This window comes from Alligator sinensis, unplaced genomic scaffold, assembly GCF_000455745.1.
Source record: "Alligator sinensis unplaced genomic scaffold, ASM45574v1 scaffold1003_1, whole genome shotgun sequence".
Lineage (NCBI taxonomy): Eukaryota > Metazoa > Chordata > Crocodylia > Alligatoridae > Alligator > Alligator sinensis.
The window spans coordinates 302,942-321,313 of NW_005842557.1; the positions used below are offsets into that span (position 1 = coordinate 302,942).

Genomic DNA, 18,372 nt, shown 5'->3' on the forward strand with positions numbered 1-18,372 from the left:
CAGCTAATAAATAACCTTTGGCATTATAGCATATGCATTCAATTTTGCAAGATATGTGCAAGATTTGACAACAAGCAAAATCAAAGCACCTTTTAATTGATTGATTTTTTTCTTTTAATTTATGTCACCTATGTACTTTTGAAGACTTTCCTTTTCCTGCATAAAACTTAGCTGAGACTTCTGTACACTGTATTTAAAAAAAAAAAAAAAAAGTTTATTTTAGGTAATTCAAGTTTTGGGCTCCCAGTTTGAAACACCCTAAAATAAAAGCCTTTTGTAAAGTGCTGCAGGTTGGGCAATGAAAATGTTCAGCTACCTAAATGATTAGAAATGTTTAAATTGCCTATGTATATTACAGCTTCTGTAATTTGCAATCCTTTCCCCAATTACAAATTTGAATCAACCTTAACAAAACCAAGAAGGTGAAAAGAATCAGCCTTTTTTAACATAAAAATGCACAGCTCAAAACCTTTAATGGGACTATTTACCATGTGGGGCAATTAATGAGAATAAAGGCCCTAGCATCCTGAAAAGGAATTGTAAACTACCATTTCTACTAGTTTCATTTTTCCCATTAATAATATCAAACATCACCTGTTCACTCACTACAACAATGGGTTTGCCAAATAGAAAGCAATGACAGTTCTAGGATCCCAAAGTGCCAGACTGAGAGGAAATGGTGAATGAAAGGTACATTGGCAAGTGAGCTTCATTTAATCATGATAAATGCCAAAGTACACAGCATAATACTCCCTGAACTCTGTTTTGGAGAACAATTTGGGATTAATCTGAAACTCTGATTAAAAACAGGCTATAAAAATGGTCTCTCAGGAAAGGATTACAGTATTTAAAAATAAGAAGACTAGGAGTTGGAAATTGTTTTGGGACCTGGAACGTTAGTGTAAGTTTTAGGGGATGGATCAAAAAATTGGGATACCAAATTCAATTTAAATTTCTTCATCACATACCTGTGCATTTTATCATATGTCCATATGGCCATTACCTGCAGAAATGCAGTTTTGTGCTTGTGTACACTTTGTACCATGACACTTCAGCCTCAATACTGGCATTTCATTTTAATTGTGTTTTCTTTTTACTGCTGAAATGTTTTGTGCTGTAAATCCCTCTGCTTTATGGCACATGTTTTGACCATCTTTGCCACATGTGAGTCTCATGTGTCAGTCAGTTCAGTTTCTGCACTGTTAACACACTGGTAATTTGCTAGGGTTGCTTTAGTTAAGACAGTCCCTCCTTAGCAGCTGATGAAGATGCTGGTAAGAGAGCATCTTTGATTTAGTCTATACAGTGCAGCTCTACTCTACTTTCTGTCTGACTTCTCGGCCAACTACCTCTCTCTGTTTTAGTTAAAACAAGATTATTCAGATAGACTATGGGCAAGATGAAGTAGCAATATCTCCTTTCTGTGACAGGAGAAAGTTTTAATGGCAATGGCCAAAAAATGTTTTTATTTCCCTGTTTTGTTATAAAGACACAGCTTTTTGCAAAAGGAAAAATTGAATTCATTTTCCCATTTTATGGTTTGTGAAGGATTTTGCTTTTTTTAAAAGACCCCCCCCCCCAAGTTTATTGTTTTTGTATATCAATTAACCATGGACAAACATTTAAAAAAAACCCATCAGATGCAAACAAAAAGCAGCTCTACAGAAAAGGACCTGGGGCTACAATAGAGAAGAGGAGACTGAGTGGGGATTTAATAGCAGCCTTCAACTACCTGAAGCAGGGTTTGAAAGAGGATGGAGCTAGATTGTTCTCAGTGGTGGCAGATGACAGAACAAGGAGCAACAGTCTAAAGTTGCAGCGAGGAAAGTTTAGGTGAGATAATAGGAAGAATTTCCTTACTAGGAGGGTAGTAAAACACTGGAACAGGTTACTCAGAGAGGTGATAGAATCATCATTCTTGGAGGTTTTTAAGACCCGGCTAAACAAAGCTTTGGCTGGGATGATCTAGTTGGGGATGGTCCTGCTTTGAGCAGGGGGTTGGACTAGATGACATCCTGAGGTCCAACCCTAATTGTCTATGATTCGATGAAATGCAACATTTTCCTATATACTTTATTGTTTCTCATTTGATTATGTAATTTACAACCTTGTGAAAGATCACGCATCCTTGGTAGTATCCCATCCTGTTTTCAAGTTCCAGCCATGATCACTATATCCTGACCAGTTTTACTCTTCTTTACTTCTAGTTTTATTTCATGTGAAATATTATTCTAACATCAGTCTGTGGGTTGTAAACCATACATCTTCCCAAATACTGTGCACTCAGCATTCCTTCCTTCCTTTGTCATGTCCTTGTGACAAGGTATTTAACAGAATTCACAGATTCATTGGAATCTGACTGGTTGCACCATAAGTGCTTCTGCTATGGCCCCAAACTTGCAAGCTTTGTGCTGTCAACCATGCGCCTTAGTACTTGCTTCACCCTAGCCACACTCCGCATTTATAAGAGAGAAGTAAATAATGCAGAGGTTAAGCATGATGTTCTAATCCAGTTCTTAGAATACAGTGAAATATGTATTTTTTACATACTTCAAAAATTTCTGTAATAAACCTAACCGTTATCCTTTTAAAAACCTCCATTTTTTTCTCTTATGGTTCTGGAGGGGTGGGGAGCAGGGATTGGCAGGTTGTGGGTTTGCTTAGGCCAGACAAGCTCTCGTGTATGAGTTCTATTTCCATTTAAGCGATCAAATTCTAATGTTAGTTTCCTGTGCAGTTGTTAATAGATCTTTATCTTCAATTTGCAGCCAAAAGTACCAGACTAGCATGGTGCGTCCAACCAATCACCATTAACTGACAGTGAATGAACCAGTGATCTATTCACAACAGAAGCACAGAATTTTGTTTCAGACGTTGTAAAGAAATATCAAATAATTTTGAAATAAATCTAAGAATAATCTTTGGCTAATATTTGCATTTTTCTTATATTGTTGTGAAAAAGAGCTCTGCCTGGCTAATTCTGTATAAGATAAAGGACTGCATCTCTTACCTCATGAATCCCCTTGTGACAGAGAGCCTGGGATGCTCTGTCACTTTGAGAGAAGCAGCCCAGAGCGAGCACTGCAGGGCAGGCAGGGCACAACTGTGACTGGGGGGCCACTAGCTAAAGAGATTAATTAGCAGGCATCTGCAAACAACCAAAGAGAGTAACCTAACCAGAAGGGGAAGAGCCCTGGGAGAGATATAAGGCAGAGCCAGAGCCAGCGCAGCCTGTCTGGCCGTGGAGGCTGAGAAGGAAGAGCTCTCCAGAGGTGCTGGTAACTATAAGCAAACTGGGAGAGCCTAGGGAGGCTCAGCAGCCCTAGAGAGGGCATAGACAAAGACCTTGGAACAGATGGGCCTGGGGCCCATACAGATAGAGGGGGTCCAGGGAGGCTGGAGGGACTCTGATAGAGTCCGACAGGGCAAGACAAGAAGCAGAGACCCCTGAAGCTCAGTCCAGTCCATGAACTAGAGCTAGAGTGCTCAACTAGAGTAAAAGGGTGGAGGCCAAGAAGGCCAAAGTCTGACACGGGAACAACAGCAGGCTCACTCTAGGTCCCTCAGGCAACCCTCCTCCTTCCCAAATAATAACATCAAAGGGATGGCAGGAAAGTGGAGGTGAGAGCCTAGAGTTGGAGCCAGGGCAGGAACTGTGTGGCCACCAGGGTATGTCACGGCTGCCCCTGGGATCTCAACATATCACACTACCATGAAAATTTCAGGTGTGCATGGGAAACTGTGTGCTGTTAATGAGCAAATCATTCATATAGTTGACTGAATTATGCTAGTGGTTTAGGCACTGAGACTCTCACTGGCTCCAGGGCATCTAATTTGTATCTAGAGTTCACAATATAGGTAAGCATACTGGAACAGGAAAATACCGTGGAGTTAATGCTGCAGTACCATTTGCCATCCTAAAGTGATGACAAATTATAATAGCTTGAAAACCATGAGCAATTTTAAAATTAAACATGGCAGGTGGTCCCTATTTGCCTCTTGTGGTTTTTGAATTTATAGGAAGCAAGAGGGGTGTACTTTTAAGTTGACCACTTAGCTGTATCTCTAAGAGCTAAGAACTTGATCTTTCTATCTTCAACTTAAATCTGAGAATATCCCATCATCCTGTAACTCCATGACCAGGGACAATAAACAAAGTACTAAATTATTTGAAACTGAATTACAGCCTCAGAGGTGGCAAGCAAAGCAGGTTGGGAATATTCTAGCCAAATAGTTTTCTGACAGAAAACTCCATTTCTACAAATTTCAGATTTTCCATGAAAAAAACTTCAATTTTGCTGAAAAAATATTGATTTTCTGCTGGAATACTGGTTTCCACCACTGAGGATGCTAGGAGTATTAGGTTTCCACATTCCCTACATTTAAAGTTCCACACTCTGAGCCACTAGGGATTCAGGGAACCTTTGCCTCTGAGGCTCTGTACCTCCCCAAATGGCTAGGTTACCCATCTCTGCTGCTACACACCACATGGAAAGTTATCTGTACCATATATATCTGTTAGTATTTCCAAATATATATGTTTGAATATTTGGAAGTAATACTAAAACAAGTTAGTATTTCCTGTATGTATGTGAGTGTGTGTATGAAAATTTATATATATAAAATTCCAAATCTGGGGTGGGGGCTGGGGAATCCTTAAGATTTTGATGTTGTTTGCAGAACAGAAAAAAATAATTATACATATGCTTTAAAATAGATACTGGAAATACTAACATGTATCACAGAAATTAAGGATTGAGTCCAACCACCCTCCTCTGGGCAGGAATACTGCTGAGATCAAATGATCCTTGCAAGGTGTCTGTCCATCTCTTCTTGAAGACTTCAAAAGTTGGGAACTTCACTACCTTCTTGGGAAGTTTATTACAGATTCTGGTCACCCTTACCATAAAGAAGTTTTTCCTTACATCCAACCTGAAACCATCCTCTTACAGTTTATGGCCACTGCTCTTTGTCCTCCCCTGGAGTGCCCTAGTGAACTGTTTTTAATCCAGCTCCTGATAATCACTCCTTACATACTTATAAATGACCACCACGTCCCCCCCTCAGTCTTCTCTTCCCCAGGCTGAACAGTTCCAGATCCTATAGTCTTTCCTCATAAGGTCTGTCCTCCAGGCCCTTAATTATTCTTGTGGCCCTTCTCTGGACCCTTTCAAGATTCTCCACATCTTTTTTGAAGTGCAGCACCCAGAACTGGACACAGTACTCCAGCTGGGGTCTCACCTGTGCCAAATAGAGAGGAAGTGTCCCTACCTTAGCCCTTCTTGCAATGCATTACCTAATGCACTGCAGTATGCTATTAGCTCTTGACTACAGTGTTGCACTGGCAGCTCATGTTCATCTTTTAATCAACCACATAACTCTGAGGTCCCTTTCAGCCATTGTACTGGACAGGACATCTCCTCCTAACCTATATTCATGTTGCTGGTTACTTCTCCCCAGATGAAGCACTCTGTATTTATCCTTATCGACTGCATCCGGTTCCGCGCCGCCCACCTTTCCAGCTTGTCCAGTTCCACTTGGATCTGCATCCTATCCCCTAACATGACTGCTTTTCCCCATAACTTAGTACTGTATGTACATTTTATGTAAATTTAGTGATCATGCTTTCCACATCCCATCTAAATTGTTGATAAAGATGTTAAACAGCACAGGGCCAAGAACCTAACCCTGTGGGACACCACTGGCCCCCCCCTGCCAAGATGATACAGCCCCATCCACTAATACTCTCTGGGTTTGACCTCTTAGTCAGTTCCCAACCCACCTGACCATGGACTCCGCTAACCCACAATCCCCCAGTTTTTTTATAAGAGTGTCATGGGAGGCCATATTGAAGGCCTTCTTAAAATCTAAGTGTATGACATCAACTCCATCTCCTTCATATAAGCGGTTCATTACTTGATCTTAGGTTGGTCAGACATGACCTCCCCACAATGAAACCATGTTGACTATTCTTCAGCATCATGCCTTCTGGCAGTCTCTTATAAATAGACTTCTTGATAACTTTTTCCAAAATTTTACCTAGTATCAGTCAAACCGATTGGCCTATAGTTTCCTGGATCCTCCCTCCCCCCGCCTTCTTAAAGACTGGCACCACATTGACCCTTTTCTAGTCTTCTGGGACCTCTCCCAAGTACTATGAGTCTTAAATACCATTGCCAATGGTCCCATAATGACTTCAGCCAATTCCCTCAGCACTCTCGGGTGTCAAATACCTTTGCCAACAGTCCTGCAATGATTCCAGCCATTCCCTCATCTTGGGTAATATTTTGGTATTCTACCTGCCTATGTCCTTAGACCAACACAGCAATCACCTGAAACCTCCAAAACCTCAGCATTTTTCAAAGAACTGAAATTACATTTCCTGGTCAGCTAAGTGAAATTACATTTTACTCTCAGCAAAAGTGTTGTTGTATGTAATGATCACCAGGCTGAATAAATACAGTGTAAGAAGACATGATTCCATTAATGGTAGCATGATTCTACTACATTCAGTTTCTTGTATTATGTCTATCAATTTAGAGGAAAAAGTTCTCCTATTAGCACCGATAGTTCTAGCCCTCTGCTTTCTGTTTTATTCTTCCTGACCCAAGATGTACCCAAGGTCACATCCCCTCTTCCAGTCTACATGGCTGGAAACCCTTGGGTCTAGAGCAGAGGAAATTTCTTGAAGAAATCTTTGCTATTTTTAGTGTATTCCTTCCTCCTTGTTTTTTTTGGCCCTGCATAAGGACAGCATCTAGACCCAAGATACAAGCCACAAGGCACATTTTTTCACTTACATAAATGCTGATTTTATACTTGTCTACTGAAATATTTAAGAGGAAAAAACATCCAACTAGACAATGACATGTTAGTTACAGAGTGATAACATGGGTTACCTGCTGATAGTACTTCTCTAATTTAGTGAGCACATGCTTAACATGAAATAAAGTGCACCATTTTGAGACAACCATGTTCAAACTGCATCACTGTTGCATTTTGTGGTATAAGACAATCCATGCAGACAACATATTCATGCAAAGCATGTGATGGGATCTTACTCAAGTCAACCAATGGAGGGAGGAAAAAAGAAGACATACATTCCAATTACATTTGACCTAGTCCCGTGACAGCAAAGCTTGCAGCAGAAGTGCTCAACACCATGACACAGCTATAAAATGATCTAAAGATTAAATACAGAATCTGCTTTATTTGTGCTTTTACCTGACAATAATCTGTTCTCAAGGGGTGGTTGCTGCATGGCATTCTCAGTTGCTGTAGGGGGGAAAAGTGTGTTGGGCGTTGTTTTTAAAGCAGTATTTTTTGCCAATCTGAAACTTTATTTGACAGTATTATAAAATGCAAAATGATGAACCCTGCGTGGTACTTACATGGCTTCAAGCATCTGCTAATGCAATCAGCTTCTGTCTCAAATCTATTGGCATTACCGCCACACCCACCATACCACACCTGGGTGCAGATCTTGTTTTTGTAGTCAAAGAACCACATAACCTGATACTCCTTGCACTGAGTGCCCATGTCAAAATCCAGCAAGCAAGGATCTGTCAAATTTGAATTTCAAAATGTGCAAAGGTTAAATGACTCTGAAAGGGTTAAAAGCTGAAAAGCCAAACAGCAAACAAAGAGAAGTCAAGCTTTTAAAAACGTCATAAATAGAACTGTTGTGAGCCTGAGCTGAACCCTGCTTGTGGCTCGTACCACAGAATAGCATCTGCACGTACTTTGCACTGATCCCACTAAATTAAACATGCTAAGCAGCTGGTGCATGCGCCTTATTTGCATAGGCTTGCTGTCTTCATGCCTCTAGTGCCTAACAGAGCATAGTGAGTGTGCCAGAACAGCGTAAAATATTACATGGCCCACGTGAAACTTGTGACACATCACTTTTCTGTGATTCCACAAATAAAGCACTTCTTCCCATTTCCCCTCCCCTCCTCCCTCCACCAAATTTCACTGCTTCTCCAAATCCAGGTTAGGTTTCAGAGGGATTTATCTTACCTGTGAAGGCTCAGTTATAGGCCAGAGTGCACGGAGCTGCCCTTACCAAGCAGAGGTAAGGACAAGCATCATGACTGCATATGGTATAATACCATAATAATTTCTGAGGAAGCCCAGCACAAAATGATACTAGCTATACCTGTTGAAAAGGTAAAGGGTGTGCTGCCTTGGCACTGGCTAGAGGTGCTTCCAGAGGTCAGGATTTTCCCATATTCATGTCCTGATCAAGTTAGCTCCTTTTGGATTGTATAATACTGCAATCACTGCTAGACATGCCCTCCTCAATTCATGCACTCACAAAGCTTTAACAGCCATAATATCACTCCTTTATGTATGAGTGCAGTGAGAAATCCCTCAACAAGCATCGCACTCGACCACTGCATCTCCAAATCCATATTGGGCCTCCCTCATAGAAAGTAGAACCTGACTCAGTGAGCGCTGACAAAGAAAAAGGGGAGTGCTCCTGGACACTGGCTCTTCTTAGCTCATGTAAGGACTGCACAGCTTGGCCCATAATTTTCACCCTAAGTAATTACTTAAATGAAAGCAACAATGTAATTGCTACATAATTTATCTACCACTGAGCCATACTTGGTACTTAGTAATACATGTTCTACAATATGGTTTCATAGTTTAACACCTAGCTAAAGTGGATGGCATGCCCACACCTGCCACAATTAGGGATGTTTGCTTACTAAAGACCAGATTATGAACCTCTGAGGAGCTGCTATTTACACAGAAACATCCTCCTGAAGTCAGAGACTATTCTTATGTGTGCCCAGATCCTACCAGTTAAAAAACTGTTCAACTTGGGTGAATTTTGGTTTTAAAACACTTTTTAAGTGCTCTCACTGGGTGCCTATACACCTGCTCAATGGTGGCAGAGATGGCATTTTAATTTAAAGCAGTTTCTGGACAGCTGCTACAATTAAAACACCGCAGCATAATGTGTTTTAAGCCCTTGCACATTTAAAAATGGCCACAAGACACTTTAACTAAAAATCATTCAACAAGCTTTAGTTAAAGCACCCCAATGGTCATTTTTAAACCCACAGGGGCTTACACACATGATGCTACAGCAGTGCCTGAGTTTTCTAAGTGAACACATTGAAATACAAGTATAGGCACCCACTGTTTTCAGGTCTCATTTAAATTAATACAGACTAGAGTATTTCACTTGTGATCCTGAAACTAATATTTTGGGACTATATCCTACAGCTCTTCCTCAGCCCCTATTCATTAATAGCAGTTTTTGTCTATATAAGGACTGCAGCGTTCAGCTTTTACTGCGTGACATGTTAGAACTTTTAAACGCATGCTTCTTATCCAAGTCAGATGTCTGCCGCAAAGGTTTGAAGGAAAGTTTATGTTAAGCAGTGTTTTCCAAGAAGAGCATTCTGTTTTATGTTGTATGCATGTTGAAACAATCCAGATAAGCAATGCCATCCCATGAATTGTTTATAAAGTGGTATGTTTCTACCAGATTGCTAGCTACTAGAGACTCTTCCTTTTCTGGGACCAAAGCACTCACAGCAAAAGTCTCAGTGTACACAACATATATTTCCTGTTCCTATGATCCTGTATTCCACATTCACATATGCCTGCTAAAATACATACAGTACGACAGCTTAATGTATTTTGATGCTGCTTTGTTCTTCACATCAACCCCTAAGAGTTCCTACAGTGTGGTGTACAACCTGTGAAGTTAAATTTGGACAAATGGACTCAGTATGACATGCATCTTGTAAGGCTGTTTCTGAAGAGCTGAAAAACAAGGGTTAAACATACAGACAAGAACAAGCACCCTCGCACGTTGGCAAGGGCACTGCAGATGTAGAATGGCACATGGTGGTGGGGAGAAGAGCAGAGGTCAATAATGCACAGAATGGAACTATTAGAACACACATAATGGACAATGAAAATGAAACAAGTGCACATGGTGACATGTATCAAATGAAAAAGGGACATTGAAAAAACCATTTGGTGTACTGCAGCAAATCCCAGCAATGATATGCTGTCCAAAAAAGCACAGAAGTGAAATGTTCCTGGTCTGGAGCCAACAAGTTCAAAGTGGTGTTGCTGAACAGTACAGTTTAGATGTAATGACAGTTACACACACTGAGCCAGTAATAAGATTTCCCTTCTATGCCTATATCAACTCTAGGAAAGCTAGTCATGCTTTTTCAGAGCTCATAGAAATGTCACTGCCTCAAAGCACCTTAAAACTGTCAGGACATGTAATTTTCTTTAGTAGTTTATAGATCACTTGAAGAACCCTAAACTTGGTTTCCAGAAAACTGTTTAATTCTACCATGGTTTGCACTCATTCTTTGGCAATCCCTCGCAGTCGAGGATGATTGTCTTCCATGATTGTCTTAGCTGTGTCTCAGATACACAGGGACACATATACCAATATACACAGGCACCCATAGACAGGCCCCCGTACAAATCCCTTGAAATCAATGCGGCATGTGGATTGTCATTAAAGTTGTTTGATTCCCACAGGGAACAAGTAAGAGCTGGGTGTCTGAATCTCCTCATCCCCTACAATGCTGTAGAAATCTTGCCTGTTCATACATTTGTAACTCTCAAAAGTATAGAATCTGTTTACAACAAAAATAATGTTACGGTAAAGACAAGGCTTTAAAATAAACAAAACATTAAAATAAGCCCTTTTTGCATGCTTTTGGTGGGGTTAATAGAAGGTCTCTATGGCCAATGAAAACACAATGGAGAAGATGTTAACTGCTATAATGATTACATGTTAACAATGAATGGTAATAAACAAACTGTTAATCACTGAGTGGGGTTCCATGAATTGCTTATTACAATAAAGCAGGGTGGACTGCTTGCTCATGAACTGCTTGCTCATGAATTGTTTATTACAATAAAGAAGGGTGGGAAGAAATTAGTGGGAGGATGGTCTGGCAATGGAGGTGCAATATAAGGAAAACCCAATAAATCAGTTGCATTACTGCACATTTGTAAAATATCATGTGACTATTCTTTTTGGATGCCCTGGAAATATTTTACCATTGTCTGCCTAGTAAATAACAGGATTGTGGGTACAGTTTTTTGTTACACTGTGGAATGGAGATTGGTGACCTGACTCCCACCAAAAGATACCATATGAAATAAGCACCTGATGATGTTGCTGATGATGCTCAGTCCCTGGGCAGTTCACCCCCTTCCAAAAACAGGACCCAAGTACAATGAGGAATGTCAGGAGCACAAAGCATTCCTTACAGCTCCTGCCAGGGAGCAGATTGTTGAGAGACGTGCAGAGCAGCTAACTGGGCAGCTCTTAGCCTCTACTGAAGGATCAGATGCTGCCAGCCTTATTTTCATGAGCCCTGATGCAAAGCCTCACTGAAATTGATGGAATTCAAATCAGTGACATGAGCAGGCTTTGTCTCAGGTCCATGGAGTAGCACCTCACTCCCTATCCAATTCCATCAAAATCAATAGGATTGCATAAAGTACAATGCAGCATTCAGAGGTTGGACAGCAGAATGTGGCCATAAGGGAAGATAAACTTTCCAGCTCTTAGCACCTTAACTACCTAAGTAAATTATTTATATCCTGACAAAAATAAAGGGCCAGCTCTTCAGCTGGTAGAAATTATCATAGTTCATTGATTCCAATGGAGCAACTCCCATTTACAGTAATGTCTAATTCAAGGCCCACTTAAGTCACTAACTTCAGTAGAATTGCAGCAGATTCTAGCCGAGAATCTAGCCAAGACATCAAAACTTCCTGTTTCAGTGATTCTTGTTGCATTGTCACTTACCGGTTTCTGGGACTTCCAAAGGCTCGGTGTTCACCAGGAGGTTGGCAGTTGCTATTGAAGCTGCCTTGGACTGGGGTGGACTCTCTGTAAGGTAAAGTCAAATGGAATGGTCATTCAAAAGTAAAACATCCTGCAATGATGTATGCAGTGAAAGGAAAGGCAACACACCTCCTAACCATCTTTCAAAACCCTTACTTTATCTTGCTTGCCTACTAGAAATCTACAGTCCTCAATGACAACTCTACCTCTCAGCCAGAAACAGATCAGTTCAAACAGTCAAGGACTGGAATAAAAGCTGGTAAACAAAATTGTTGGCCCAGGTTCCAGTATGGAAAGGGAAAGCAAAAATGAACTACAATGTTCAGATCTGGGCTTGTTTACATAAATGTTAGAAAAGTTTATTCGTTGCAGCTGAGACAATGAGTAATAAATTTCAGGTTAACCGTGGCAGAGCTGATTTAATTTCACAGTCTCTACCAACAACGTTAACATGCCTGCTTTATTCTGTATTAGAAGTAAGGGAGAATTTGCTTGCACCCTTGAATTAGTTCTCAAACTCTAAGCACTGAACTGGAGCTGCACGGAGCTGTTGCAACTTCACAGCTGCTCTTCCCCCACACTATCAATTCCCAGAGGTTGGCCTGAGAGCCACATTGCAAGGGCACTAGTGAGAAGGGTCCCTGGATGTAGCTGCTGTCAGGAACCTTGGAGGGGAGAAGAAATCACCACAGGGCATCCTGCCCAACCTACTCCTTCTCCCTTCCAGTGCTGCCGTTGACCCACTTTCCATGTTGGTGGAATTACAAATGTGGCTGAAACTGCTCCTTTCTGTGTGGGATGGGGGAAGAGCTACATGTGGATTTGGGTGGGGAAGAAATGATCCAACCCAGTGGGCTAGATTCTCAGCTGTAAGACTGCTGCTTCATTGGTGTTAATGGAGCTATGCTAATGGACATCAGCTGAAGTTTTGGTCCCCCCAGGGCATTTTGTAATTACAAAGTTGTTGGAGTTATACTTGTGATTTGTAAGTAATGTTTGGACTGAATGTAATCAGTGACACACAGGTCTACTGAAGCACTTGGACAGTGAATGTAAATTCTGCTGGGAAAGGTTTTTCTGCACATTGCAGTGGATATTTTTATTAAATAGATTTTGCCAAAAGTAGTTTAGCGGTAAGGGAAAAATAATTCAAAAGTATTATTTAGCTAGAAGAAAGCCATCCCATCCACAAAAGCCCATAGTACTAGTTCCACAAGGAGGATTGCTACTTAAATTATGGGCACACATGGGCATCAGTCACAGACTATTTATTTTGATCTGACACTAAGTGTATCTTGTATGGAAATAACTGAACTAGGCATCATTGGTTCTAATTCAATGTGTGCAAACACCTCTCTCTCCTCTGGGTTGATGTCTTTACTTAACATTTTTGTGGGAGAGTTTACTGCTTGTGAACACAAGAGATTTCAAGCCTGATCCAAATCCACTGAAGTCAATAGAAAGACTCTCACTGATTTCACTTGGTATTGGATCAGGCCCTAATAACACTGGGCTAAGCCAGGCATAGTGTTGGCAGGAACTATGCAAACTACCATCAGTTTGCCACTGTACCTTCTAACTGACCTGCCAGGAACCTGGGCTTGTATTGAGCAACAACTGCCAGCTATGCCAGAGGGTTTAGTAATTTTCTACTAGTTATGTATACATGGACTCAAATCTTCAAAGGGTTAGGCCACTGTGAGCCCACCTTTTTCGCAGGCATCCCACAAATCAGCTCCAGACCCTCCCTGAGTACCATTTTGATCCCCTTCCCCTGCCCAATCTGCTGCTCTGCTTTCTGCTCCCCAACCCTGTGCTTGCTGCTATATCTGCCACTGTGCTTCCTATTCTCTCCCTGATATGCTGCATACCACACACAGAGGCTACCCATGCCACTTGTGGCACCCCTGCTACAAGTTGGCCACCCCTGGATTAGACCATGTTTTGATCCCATCCATATGAACACATGGAATAGGTGAGAGTAGGACAGGTAAGAGGCTATAGAAATGGTGATGAAAACAATAGTGTATTTAAGCATTTTTTTATTCTCAAGGCCTAAATCTATACTGTTTCCCTAGTATTATTATCACTGATCATATTAATGTTAATAATAATCAGCTAACCATCCCAATCTAGATTGGGGCTCCAATGTGTCAGACTTTTGAGATATACAAGTAGGAGACAAATACCTCATAAAGGCACTACAGTTTGTGTCAGTTTAACATAGCTGACATGATAACTCATAGTTGCTGAAAAGATCACATCTAATTCACATTGTACTACTGAGCTGAAAGGAAGAATGTGAGCCATATTTAGCATTTAACACCAGTTTACTCTCTATTGTTTACACAGATCTTCCATTTAACATTTCTAGCATCTCAGCTGGGTTTGAATGCATGATCCATTTACTTTAGTGTAAACTGTCCTTCCACCAGTGTAAAAGAGAAGGTGACACATGACTTTTATCACTACCCCACTGTAAGTGACTAGAATTCAGTGAATGTTAGCCCAGGAATAATCAGGGGTGAAACTACAATGGCATAAGTTACAATGGATGGATATCATGTGTTGTCTCCTATTACAGGTAGAAGTGCCTATTGTGGCAACTGGTAGTCTGTCTACTTCAGATACCCATGCAACTTATACTGATGAAAAAAGAGGTAGTTAGATATGTTAGTTTGAACTCAGATAAAAAGCAGGGTGAGAGAGAGCACTTTAAAGACTAACCAGTTCAGAGAAGTATAAATTTCTGGCATAATCTCATGCCCCTCTGAATCAGTTAGCCTTTAAGGTGCTACCCTGCCCCACCTTCTACAGTTTTTTTCATTGCTTGTGTACATAAAACCAACTTACTTGTGCTGAACGTTGCCATGTAGTTTAGTTTGATTTGTGATTTTTGATAACCGATAATTACTACATGGTATTTCTGCCCACTTCTGAGGCCTCCAATGACTTGTTCAGTGCTAGTTACATTTTGCTTCAGGACTAGGGAGTGGTCGTGGGCTGATGTGACGGTGATGTCAAAAACATAGGAGGACTGAGGCTCAGGGTTTCCCCAGCGGAGCTTAGCACTGGTCCCAGTGATGTCAGTGATCTGGATTTCATTTGCCATTTTAACTGCAATGCAAAATCAAAACAGAAACTATAATAAGAGGCTTCAAAGGAAAAACAGTACAGTGGTGGCTTCAAAGCAGCAATTACTTAGGATGATAATGTGAAAGTTAATCAAGGTGTTGATGGTCACTGTCTACAACAGATTACAGAAAGAAGAAGTGTTGCAGAAGTGAATTAAGTAGTTGGGCTGTCTCAGTTTATGCCTAACCTGAAAGACCTTAAAACGACCAAATATTCAAATACTAGGTGACTGTATCACAGTCCATGACCAATCACAGGCCACAAATAATCCTGATTAATCAAAGTTCTGTTTCAAACTAAATGTATTGAAAGTTTCCCATAGACTGCAGCCAATTTGTATGACCCAATGGGTCAAATCATCAGTGTAAAGAGACATAGCTCCATTAAAATAGTGGTACTCTGGACTACATCTGCTGAAGATTTTAGTCCAGTCTCTGTCCAACAACAGCAACTGAGCAAGCAACAGTCTAAATGAGCCTAATTAATTTAAATGAAAGTTTTTCCCCGGCCCTGGACAAAACTGCAATAAAACACTGGATGAGAAATGCTGCCTGAAAACTTATTGAACCTTGTGATGTGTACAGATGCTGCTTGTTCCCTTCAAACTGATGAAAAAGTTGACCCCTAATGAAATCATAACAATATGCTTATACTGAGGCATGTTCCTCTACAAAGATCTAGCATACATCCACTTTGCCATATAGTGTCTGTTGTTGGTTTCATTTCCTAAAGAGCTGTACAAACCCCTGGACCAAAGGTTATGTTAAAACTCTGCTAAAGTTGGCACTGCTCACAGGAAAAGAAACTTTGTTTTCTTATATAGGGTGTCTGCATTGCCTTTGTTTTGCACAATCTGTGACTTCTCAGTATAATGAACTGAAAAGATAAATGATCCTGCACAGCAGCTGCAATTAACCACCTTGAGTCAAATTTAGCTCTAAGGTAATGTTACGTTAAAGATATTAAAGACAATGACTTTACTCCAGCCTATGACTCAATATCAGAAGGCTGGACTGTCTACAAGTAGATCACCATACTGACTATTCTGAAACCACTCTAAACCAACAAGGCACTTAAGTATATGCAATATCTTTGGGCCAGGCTTTGTGTAAATATTGTCTGGTTTCTGATTCAGGGAGAGCCACACAACCCCCAAGGCCTTTGGCTTTAATTCTGGTGGCATTTCTATAGTAGCTAGGGCAGTTGGAGTGGATGCAGCTCTGCTGGAAGGAGGAGTTTTTTGGGTGCCAGAGCTACACCAGCTCTGGCACCCAAAGGACAGAAGATTTGCTGACAGAAGGCACTTTCTGATGCCAGAGCTGTGTCTATATTGGGGATTTTGCCAATGCTGAAGTAGTGGCTACCGGGTGTGATCTTTTCACAGCCATAAGCGGCCTAACTCTGCTGACAGCGCAGACATGTAAACATGGCCTCTCTGAGTGGAGACAGGTGTAACACTTGAAGCATTCCAAAGTGCAGCTGCACTCTGAAGCAATTCCAAAATGGAGCGTTTCAGCCATGGACAGATGTGCAGCCCCCTGCCATGCTTCCCAACAGGAACATTTCAGAATTACCAGGCTACACATTCTCCAGGGAAGGGGCACAGCAGGGAGCTGCTGCATCCTGCAGGTCTGCTTTTCCCCCACCATACAGTAGTGCTGCAACATCGGTGCAGCTCTGCAGGCCCCTGTCTCCAAGGGGCAGTTGCTCTATTATCCTCCCTAAGTTGGGGGGAGCAGAGGCAATGTAAAAGTGCTCTTCTATCCACTTCACCTTGGGTCTTTTAGAGCACCCACCTTGGTAGGGGGGAGGGTGAAGTGGTGGAGTTGCAGCCCCCTTTGATTGCTGATCCACCCAAAGTTTAAAACAAATGGTTTGGCAGTGGCAGCAGCATTCCTGTTCAGGCAGCAGTGACAGTATCAATTCAATTCATGGGTCATTAAAATCTACCTAATTCCTTCTGAACTCTTCATTCCACAGGTGTTAAATATCTGCTCTCCTTTTTAATAGTGTTGATGTTCCACTAATCAAACTAGCCTTTCTTTTTCAATTCTACTCTTTTAGCTGCTGCTGGTAGCTCCTATTTCACAGCCCTGCAGACTGTTTGTAACTCATTCCAATAAAGTTATATTTGTTTTTGCTTCAATCTCAAATTAATAATACAGCCCTATACCCTTGGCATAGTAGTACAGATTCTAGTTTCTTTTTTATCTGGAGAAAAATGTGCTGTGTTATATGTGATGAGGCACCACATCATGTGCACCTCCTTTTCAAAAATCTCATGGGAGGGCCTGTGGTCTCATGCCTCTGGTAGGTGGAGGGGCAGGAGATGAGGAGGGCAGAAATGATTTGGGAGAGTGGAGGTGAAGCAGACAGGAAAGTGTTTGCTGACTTATTTCCCAGTATTTGAGACATGAATTCAAAATGTCATTGCTCAAATCCCAAACCATGGCTTTAAGAACGGGAGGCATGATTATTCCTGTACCCACCTGCTGCTTTTTTCTGAGGGCGTGCAGTGCCACTTGCAGTGGTGGTGGTGGTGGTGGTGGCAGTAGTGGTAGTGGTAGTTGCTGTAATGCTGGTCTTGGTGCCCAATGTGGTGCCTGCAGTGGTATGTGCAGTGGTGACTGCCATGGTGTTGCCGCTGCTGGTTTTGGTCCTAGCACTGGTGCCGGTACTTGTATCTACGCTTGTGTTTTTAGTAACATTGGTTGCAAAATACCTATTTAAACAAAAAACAGTTATCAACAGGCATATTTTTTCCAGATAACATAACATATAGACACATCAGGAAAAAGTATCTTTAGTGTTAAATTATAGTTCTGAAGGTAGAGGATCTAAAGTCCATAGGGATCAATGGAATTCGTGCCATGGACTTCCATGAACTGTATACCATGCCCACACACAAATTAAAATATGTTTCTTTTCCTTGTCATACTGGAAGAGACCACCCCTAAGGCTATGGCGGCAGGAAAATTACAAATGGAGTGGGTAGTTGCTTAGATTGGTATATAGATATGAAAAGATCACACACGCTTTTTGGAAAAGAGATTCATCTTTCTCTCTTTCAAGCACATCTGGTTGTCTGTCTCATGGTCTTAGTTCATATACTGCACTTATCACAATACAGATTGAGTCATCTTGGCATAGCCACTCTATGGTACGATGCTTATGCCAATTATGCTGATTATGTTAAAATGCAACAACTGTCACCATACATATTACCTGATACCAGACTCATCTTCATGGTCATTTACAGTGATACAAGTGAAAGAACAGAAAGAAGGACAACTAGAGGTGTGGATACACATCCATTTGGAGGCTCTTCAAAAGGGCAGCAGCTGTTAAGTTCTTATTGTTATGTCTGAACAAACTGAGAATGATTCAAA

General features: G+C 41.2%; 1 protein-coding gene across 6 annotated transcripts in view; it reads right to left on the reverse strand.

The window, feature by feature from the left end:
• COL6A3 (collagen type VI alpha 3 chain) overlaps positions 1 to 18,372 on the reverse strand; it is a 122,112-nt gene that overhangs the window by 5,743 nt on the left and 97,997 nt on the right. For 4 of the 6 annotated variants that reach the window (XM_006032252.2, XM_014523991.2, XM_014523990.2 and 1 more), the window contains 5 exons: positions 17,473 to 17,705; positions 14,702 to 14,965; positions 11,810 to 11,893; positions 7,392 to 7,562; positions 7,225 to 7,275 (listed from right to left, as the gene is read on the reverse strand). In XM_006032252.2, the coding sequence (XP_006032314.1) occupies positions 7,225 to 7,275; positions 7,392 to 7,562; positions 11,810 to 11,893; positions 14,702 to 14,965; positions 17,473 to 17,705 (803 nt within the window). The remainder of the gene's footprint in view (positions 1 to 7,224; positions 7,276 to 7,391; positions 7,563 to 11,809; positions 11,894 to 14,701; positions 14,966 to 17,472; positions 17,706 to 18,372) is intronic. The other 2 variants (XM_014523989.2, XM_006032253.2) reach the window with 2 other exon arrangements.